Source organism: Corvus brachyrhynchos, unplaced genomic scaffold, assembly GCF_000691975.1.
Source record: "Corvus brachyrhynchos isolate BGI_N302 unplaced genomic scaffold, ASM69197v1 scaffold72, whole genome shotgun sequence".
NCBI lineage: Eukaryota > Metazoa > Chordata > Aves > Passeriformes > Corvidae > Corvus > Corvus brachyrhynchos.
This window is the reverse complement of record NW_008236763.1, coordinates 241,773-251,066: the sequence shown is the minus strand read 5'-3', so window position 1 is coordinate 251,066 and position 9,294 is coordinate 241,773. Positions and strand designations below refer to the sequence as shown.

Below are 9,294 nucleotides of genomic sequence, written 5' to 3'. Positions count from 1 at the left end.
CAATACCAGATCAAGCCAAACGGGTCATTTATGTAGAGAAGATGCAGCTGGAGTAGATACGATTTCCTTTAACTATTCGGATACCAAACCAGTCACAGAAATCTGGAATCTCCAGTCCAGATGAACAAAGAATTGTGCTGACCTTGAAAATGGATTCTCTCAGCAGGTATCGATCCAGGGAAGCTCTTCCTTAGTCTCCAGCTCCCTCACCCATCAAACCCTCGGAGCCAGCTGCCCAATCTCCACGGAGATCTGACTGCCCAGAGCTCCCAGTTTGCACCGGTGGCAGTGAGGCTGCACAAGTGCTGCAGCAGTGTCCAGGTCAGGCTGCTGTCACCAGATCCGCTTGTTTTCTATGCAAAACACGTGTGTCCCTTATTCCCCACTTCAGTGCCACTTCTGGATGTTGGCTCATGCCATGAACTTGTTCAGCTCCTATTTTCAGGCCGTATCTATGAGTGACACTTTGTTTACTTAACACTAGTAAAGCAAGCTTGGAGTCTGGGATTATTTCCTTTGCCACCGAAGTGGCTCTGGGCATGTTACTGACCAGAAACTTCATCAGTGTTTTACAAGATTGATGTATGTATAGAAAATTAACAGAAAGCAGAGCTGGAAGAGAGCTTAAAAGTCCTTTACAAAAAGTCCTCTTTACAAACCAAAATAACTCAGAGAAAACAATTCTTTAGTTCTATCTGGTTGCCCAAACTGATCTTCAAAACAGTCAGTGGAGAAGATTGTACAAGGAACTCACTCCAGGGCTATTTTTACCACAGTAATTGCTTTCTCTAGTTTGTAATTTAAATCTTCCTTACTCCTAAATAACCTTTCTGGTTTTTGATTATTTACAAGCATGGAAAAGAGTTTATTTTCCTCTTCTTTGCAGCAGTATTTTAGGTGACTCAACTGTGCCCTCAAGTCTCCCATTTTTGTCATGCTGAGCTTTGAATAGGATCACTTTTATATAGTTATTTCATAAACTTATTTATATACTGATTTTAGAAACTGAATTTACCCTGAATCCAGCAGGCTTTATAAACTGAGTAGAATGGGGATTTGATGCCTTTTAAAAACCTGGGCTTCAGGCTTAAGTTCCCTGGAGTCAACGGGCTCTAAATACCCACATCCTACAGCTAATTTGAGCAGTTTATCAGTAAGGTGGCTTCTATCAGAAAAAAATGCTAAAAATAAAAGTCAGTAGCATTTAAAAGATAACCACAATATTTCACAAATCTCTACTTGTTTTTCCAACTTTCATGAGAAAGGCTGGATGAAAAAGCCAATGGGGTATTGTGAAAGAGATACTGCTGTTAAAAAAAATATTTGTTTTGTCAATTGTAAAACCTTCAGTTTTACTTTTCAAGTTTTTGGCAACTTGGCAAGTTTCTGTATGAGGCTGTTTTTACCAGAAAGACAAGTGCTCATCATAATTAAGCTTACAACATCATTATCTTTGTCTCTACTGCATAATCACTGCATTCCAGCCCCCCGTCACCACATGTGATCAATGCAGGACATCTGAAATCTTAGAAAACCCCATAATATGCTCAAATAATATTTATCAGTCAATGCTGTTTGTTCTTGAAAGACTCAACCACTCCCCTCCAAAGACAGATTCCTAAATGGCACATGGAAATAAGCAGCCTTAGGGCTGCTCTTCTCTGGAGCCCATGGAATATAAATATGTCCCTCCTTTGAAGGGTGGTGTCAGTTTACTGTGTACCCATGAAAACCTACTGTTCCAAAAGACTATTTACGAGTGACTTTGCTGTAAGACACCCAACAGGAAATTATATTTTCCTTTTCCCATCTAATTCCATGCAGTATCCAACAGAACCAGTTTTTCCTGAGGTGAATGGAGAACTGATGTCACACAGAAGGCAGGTGAGCTCCATCTGGAGTGAGGAGATTTGCAGCCTGCTGGGAGCACTGGAACAGCACAATACCTAACGAGAAAATTCCCTATCCAAAAGGTCACATATACCTAGGAAACAATGAACACATCAAATTGCAATACTAATTTATTAGAAGTTATTCATAATGGAAATACTTGGGGTTTTAAGAATGAAATTTTGCTGAGTTAACGGCAACATGAACTTAAGTTCACTGAATATACCAATGAACTTAGTGTGAGCCTGGTGGGTGCTGCATCACCACAGGGATGTCCAGATCAGAACACGGAGGACAAGGTAAGTGTTTGGTGTTTGGAAGCCCTGGCCTAATCCAGCCTTTCCAAATTAAATTATTATGTCACGTAAAAATCTCCAAATAATTCTACTACAATATTTTTACTGCTTGGGAATTGAACATTTTCCATCACCACCCCAGACACGTCAAGGTGAAGCAATCAAAATGGGAGAATTTTGAATTCTAGCAAGAAAGCAGAATCTTTGTGCTGGGCCAGGGAGGACTCTGGGAAGCGGTGACGTGAGGGTCCCCATAGCCTCTGTCCCTGATGACCCAGTTCTGATTTGATTTATGTGGGCTCGCAGCTGCCCTTGCTCCGACCCCAGAGGAGCTGTGTGGGAAGTTCGTGTCTCGGAGCCGCAGCGTTGCTCTGCCGAGTGTCTGGAGCCCGGGGTGTGCACACAAACTGATAAATAGGGAAAGGCCTGCTTTGCTCCAGCTGGAGCAGAGCTGGGACCGGCACTGCAGCCCGACGGACTCTGTGCTGGCAGAGAGGAGCTCCCTGCAACCACCGTGAGTATTTAATTTCCTTCTCTGCATGCTCTGGGGTTATAAATTGGTGCTCAAGCCATACATCAATTTGCCATGTGAAAATATTCCAGGCATTGGGCTTTTTTCTTCTTTACCTCCTTTTTTCCTCTTTTTTTTTAATCATCTGACTAAATGAAAACGGAAGACATGCAGTTTTAAATCTGGTATTCTACAGCCAAGGATCTGTTCCAACAGAACTTCATTTGACACACAGAGTGAGGAAAAACAACTTTTAAATTCAATTATTTGTTTCTCTTCCCAAAAGTGCCCAGAAAGCTTTGAGTTTCAAACAATCTCTAACCTCTTATTTTACAATGTATAAAAGTTATGCTTTTGAAGTAATTATTCACAAAATAACAATTCCAAAGGAAAATTTCAAGAGAATTGCAACACAGTCCATTGGTGAAATGAGCCAGTTCCTATTATGGTTATTATATGACCTGGAAGGAACACATTTAATAAGAAGAGAAGTGGAATTTCTTCAAAGAGCAGCTTTGGGGAGCTTCTTGGCACATTAAAACCAAGAGGAACAGAAAAACCCTTAATGATGCATGTAAGCTGCATACAGGATCAATCAAGTGATCCTACAATTTCCCCTGCAAAATCATTCTTTAATTAAGCAGTGATTACTGAATTGCTTGAGTGAAATTGAATAGATCAGCTGGCATCACACCTACTTGGTACTGATTATGCTCAGTTCATTTTTTGTTCAGTTTTTGGTTTAAATTTTTGCAAATTAAAAAAAATAAGCTTTGCCTTCCAGCAGCAAGCAAAGTACAGTGATTAAACCCAAGCCTGAAACGTGCTCTGAGTTCCACTACGTGACTGTTAATGTGCCCCAAGGTGTGCTAGATGGTGAAGACCTTCAGCTCGAGTTCCTAAAATTCCCTGTAAACAAAAAATTTCCCCATGACTCAACTGTCAAAATATTTACGATAGCAGCTAAAGCACTGTCAGTACCGACCTCTGAAAGGGTTCCCTGTGTCCCTGCTCCATGAAGGATGTTTTGTATCACAATAAATTTGATAAGTTGATGATATGTTGCTTTATGATATGGGGTTTTATAGCAATAAAAATGATAAACCCCACATCTTTCACCATAAATAGCAATAAATAGAGGTACAGTTCATATTCTAGTCTGAATGTGTACGTTTACAGTTCTACTTTACTTTTATCAATCAATGGCTTTTTTTTTCTTTAGTGGATTCCATTTTTGATAAATTGTCAAGTCTTTCAGTTGGGACTAAGAACTAAATTCCTGCATTTGATGGATAACCAAGCCCTTGAATCAACACGTTCTGCTTTATACTGAACGTTTGTAGTTCAGAAGATGAGGGCTGGCAAAACTAAGCCTATAAAAGCACAACATTTTCAAACATGCTTAAGCCACCTTGAGTGTAAGTCACCTCTTCCTCTTCCAAAAAACACCATTCTCCCCACCTGGTCAGGATTTCACTGTGAAAATGCCCAGTGAAAGAAGGAAAAGCAGGAACAGCGTGTGCTTTACGCAGATGACATTTTCTGTCAGCTCAGTGTGCGTGAGTGAGGACTGAAGACTCCCACCCTATGTGTGTTTCTGCTTGGGATTCTACAAAACAAGTAATTTAAAAATTCATCTTTTGTTCCCAGTTATTTCCACTTTTTAGGCTAAAGACCTTTATGCATCCTCTCTGGGAATGTATTTAGATTTTTGCTTCCTTTTAAAGCACTCATGCACAAACGTGTGGTTATATCGGGAACACATGGAAAAGAGAAAAATGGGCACAAACCATTTTGTTTTGGGAATGGCATGGCTGCAACTGCCCCAAACATCCGAACCTGTTACTCCAATCTTATTTCAACTTTGTCCCAGTTCCTGTTTTGGACATTACACCTGGGCATGTCTGGTACCTTCTGTCAGCAGCTTCACTGTGCTGGGCACGTGCAGAATTCCCTTGGCTGGCACAGGGTTAACGAGCATCTGTGAGGGCTGGGGAAATGTCCCGCAGGTCACGGCTCAGTCCCGTGAGGGGTTTGGGATGGCTACAGAACCTTGGGGAGAGCAGCACATGGATCACGGAATCCCAGGGACTGCTGCAGTTTGGAGGAGGCCTCCCTGCTGCTGCCTCACTCACCAGGGGTGAGGCAAAGGTTGGAACACACAACTCTCACAGTCACTCATAAATAATCAAAACTTGCCTGGCCTAGGAAATGAAGTTCCTTCCTTACATATCTTATTCTATTCTTTCTTTTTTTTTTTTCTTTTTTGCTTTAAAGAGCCCAATGCTTTGTTTTATCAGAAGAACAAGCTTGCCAACACTAAATTCTCAAATGTCAGAAAATGAAACTCTTAATGTTCACGCATAAGTCTAATTCAAAGACAGTAGAGCATTCCTCAGGTAACCGTTGGACTTACTATTCACGCTGTTCTAACATCCTCTTAATTTAAGATTTCAGTTTACAAAGTCTCAGTCTAAGCTGGAAATTTCGTAGTTGCACCTAGTTACTGTTATTGGCCATAAAAATCGGTAAGAAGGGCTAAATGCTTTCTCATACAATATCTAAGCTGAGGAAACTTTGCCTAAGGAAAATCTGCTTCCAAGATTTAAAATGTTTAAGCAATCAACCGCCTTACATTTGGTACTTCAAACTCCCAATATACTGTTTTTATTAGACTGGATCAGTGTATCTTTTTTTTAATCTACTACTCAATTATGGTTTTTATTTAAAGAATCCACTGGAATTCAGAAACACATTTCTTCAGCAAACACACATTTTTGGGAAAAAATGTAGACTTTGCCCAGGCCAAATTGATCTAACTGATAAGACCTCATGATTCAGTGACTCATTTTTCTCTCAAACAAATATTTACTAGCAGAGATAACAAACCCCCAGCATTCCAGCTTCACTGCATCCTTTCACCTTCTGCTGACAACATGAAGCGAAAGTGGTCAGCCCCAAAGCTCTGTCCAGTTTGGGGGAAGAGATGTGGTTTTTTTCCGATCAGGACTTCAGATTCCCTGGGGTGATCCATTCATTGTCTCAGCTGCAGCAAGGTACAGGTATAGCACAAACCCCACCTTTTGAGTCCTTCAGGGAAGATCTTTAAACCCAGCTTGCTGTAAATTCTGCAGAGAATCCCATTGCAGAATACCAGTTGGATTTGCTGTATTTTCCAAACACTTCCATGCCTTTTTCATCTTTTCTATCCTTCCTGTCTGCTCAGGGAAAGCCTCTGAGTGGTTCATGGGCAAATTGTCTCTTACAGCCCTTTGGCTCAGCAGAAGTTGAACCTATGGCCACATCCCACACATGCAGAGGGGCAAGGGGGCAAGGAAAATATTCCTACTTATTTCTCTAATGGCTACTCTGTTACTCAATTCTAAGCAATACCAGAGGTTTGCTGTAGGTATGTAAACTCAAACCCAGCTTGTGCCACTGTCCATACTGACTTTTTTTTTCCTAAAACTCTTTTAAGAGATTTTAGAGCACACATTTTCAGAACCTCTCTCTAAATTTGAATTTATAATTCAAACTACTGAAAAATGAGGTAACTTTTGAACTCCAAGCACAGCAGCTCTTCTCACTGTGTCACTGTGAGCTCTCAGTGCACTTTGTTACTGGGAATGTCAACAAATCCAGCCAGGAGTCCAGGCTCCTTCAAAGACCAAGGGACAGTGAAAGGCTCTTTAGAGACAGCACATCCTATAGGAAATCGGTATTTTTGGTCTTCACTGCATACTTTACACTGTTAAAGGAACACAGGAAGTGTAATTCAGGCAGTACTTAAGCAAGGCAAAGTTGACTTTTACTGCATAAATGAGTACTTAAATGACAAAGAACAGATATTCCATGTTGGCCTTTCCATTCTATTTTCCTTGCTTCAACTGTGCATAAAAAGTGAATGAAATAAACTCATTAAAAGCCCATCTTTGTGCACAAACAGAACAGTCTCACATGCACACTAGAGCAAATGCTCTAATCCATGCTCAAAGCAAGTTTATTCTACCCAGTGAAGCTCCTTTTAACCTTCTCTGAACTAGAGAATTTACCAGTGATTAGTCCAATTCCCCCACATGGTTTTGTGTAAAACTCAGAGCAAAACATTTCTAATTATAACTTGGAAATTTAGGAAAGAGTTTTACCCTGAACCTGTAATATCAGGACACTCAAACATTTTGTAGCCTTGCTGAGGGTGCTATGTGACTTCACACAGACATCTGATTTTCTTATGATCTGAAAACTCTCCCCTATTCTGGAGTTTTCTAGTTTGAGCTTTGTGTCTAACCCTACCCAATAATTCTTTCCCATGGGATGTTTCTCTTCCTTTCCCCTTCCTCCAGGTTGCCATTTAAAGGCTGATCCCCCCAGTAGAGTGAATGAAGCAGTGCAGCTGGGAGCAGAACATGGCCAACACATTTGTCACCATCCCTGACGGGTACGGCCTTCCCGAGCCCATCCAGTACTATGGTGAGTAAAGCAAGTTTTGTACTCTGGAAATACGGGAAAATGAACACCTGTGGGAATATTTTTTTTTCCTTCATTTTAATTGATCTTTAAAGCACTTGAAAGCTCTTACCAAGCTCGCACTGAAAGTGTATTGAAATCTATTACTGTGTGCTCATACAGACTTTTGAGCACAATGTGATTATTTTGACTGAGCATTCCATATAAACATTCCCAGTGCTGTCTCCCTTTGACTTGCATGGAGAAGACACAGGTTTTATTACAGTATTCCAGGTGCATTATAAATAGATAATGCCTGTTCTATATCTTATGTAACTATAATTGCAATAACTAATTTGATTCTGGAAGACTAAAGGCAGGACCCAAAGCCCACTAAAAGGAAAAAAAAACTCCAAACTGTTTTTAAAAACCTTTCCAATTTGTTTTTATAGAGATTTTAATAATCCCAAAGGAAGAATGAAACGTGATGCATGTGGCACAGGCTTTCTTTGGTATAGCTGTGTGTATTTAAGGGAGGCTGGATAAAATTAAAACTCAATAGACAGGCAGGAAGAAATTCTCTTTGTAATTCTGTACCTACATTTTACTAAACTAAAATCTCATAACTATAAAGACACATGTGTGGGAAAATACTAAATAAAACAAGTCTCTGCTTTTTACTCCTCTGAAGTTCAACTTTAAGACTCCTGTCACAGTAATTTTCAGTACTCTCTACTATCTACACCATTTTTCTCAGACCCCATTTTCAAAATAGTGCCTGAGATATCTATCAGTAACAAACACTTCACTCATTAAAAAATTCACTTATGGAAGATATTTGACTGTAGTGTGGATGACTAATAAAAACAACCCTCAAGAGTAAGATCTGAAGGCTGCTGTGCCATCAGATGACAAGTGATATTTAATTATCTACTAACACTAATCCAGTGGCACCCACACGATATTGCTCAAGCCGTTACTGAGCCATTTTTGCTACATTTAAGATTTCACTTAAGAACATTACAGGTGGCACATTTAAATAGAATGTGTCAGATTTCCCTTCTGAAAATGTGTTCCTCTAATATTTATGTTACTAAAGCTACAAAACGTTTTTAAACTTTGGAGCAGCCAGAGATATTCTCCAGGCTTTTATTCCACTTTCGATTTCCCCCATCACAGATGTTTTACCAGAGCACATCAACTACCAGCTGCAGGACCCGGATTTCCAGGCTGCCCCTTACTGCCAGTACTCAGCAGTCCCAGTTCCAGCCCTGCAGTCCCAGCCTGCCCCATCCCCATACGGCTCCTACAGCCTGGATCCCCCGTACCCTGACGGGCCCTGTGTCGGCAGCAGCTGCGAGCTCAGCAAAGGCCCCTTCCTGGCTCCCCACGTGGAGGATGGGGGGTACCAGGGGCTAAAGAGGCCCAGGTTAAACCACTCGGTGAGGCTGAAGGGACAGGAGGAGCTGTGTGTGGTGTGTGGGGACAAGGCTTCGGGGTACCACTACAACGCACTGACCTGCGAGGGCTGCAAAGGTGAGCAAGGACACAGGGCCTCAGCGCAACCTTCCACAGCTGGGATTGGGGCAAACAGATTTGGCTGGGTTTTGTGCTGGTGTTTCTACAGTGGCTTTTAATTTATCTAATGAACCCCTTATCTAACACGCTTACTCCAGATACACATTTTTATAACATTCTTTGAAGGAATATTTTCACAGTCTGTATTTAATATGAGAACTTTAAGCATCTCATTTTTGCATTGATGACTGGCTAGAACAGTGTCAGTGTAAGCAGGCGCTGGTTTTCTCATGAACATTTCTTAGAGATTTACTCCAGTATTATTAATTTTACTTATTATTAAAATCGAATAAAAGCAAGTAGTAATTACTTGCTAATTATATTTTAACTTGTTTGTATGGGAGCAGTCTCATAAGGGGCAGCTCTGATCTTTGCTCTCTGTGACCAGGCACAAGACTCAAGGGAGCAGCCAGAGCTGTGTCAGGGAGGTTTAGGTTGGGTATCAGGGAAAGGTTCTTCCCCCAGAGGGTGCTGGGCACTGCCCAGGCTCTCCAGAGAATGGGCACAGCCCCAGGGCTGCCAGAGCTCCAGGAGTGTTTGGACAACACTCTCAGGGATGCACAGGGAGGGATT

The 9,294-nt window shown here is 41.2% G+C and overlaps 1 protein-coding gene across 2 annotated transcripts in view; it reads left to right on the top strand.

The window, feature by feature from the left end:
- The first annotated feature begins 2,427 nt into the window (after nucleotides 1-2,427).
- The window catches only part of LOC103625334 (bile acid receptor), an 11,350-nt gene continuing 4,483 nt past the window's right edge, over nucleotides 2,428-9,294 (top strand). The window contains exons 1-3 of one of the 2 annotated variants that reach the window (XM_017727173.1): nucleotides 2,428-2,700; nucleotides 7,041-7,167; nucleotides 8,323-8,679. In XM_017727173.1, the coding sequence (XP_017582662.1) occupies nucleotides 7,077-7,167; nucleotides 8,323-8,679 (448 nt within the window). In that variant the 5' untranslated portion in view covers nucleotides 2,428-2,700; nucleotides 7,041-7,076. The remainder of the gene's footprint in view (nucleotides 2,701-7,040; nucleotides 7,168-8,322; nucleotides 8,680-9,294) is intronic. The other variant, XM_017727174.1, reaches the window with a different exon arrangement.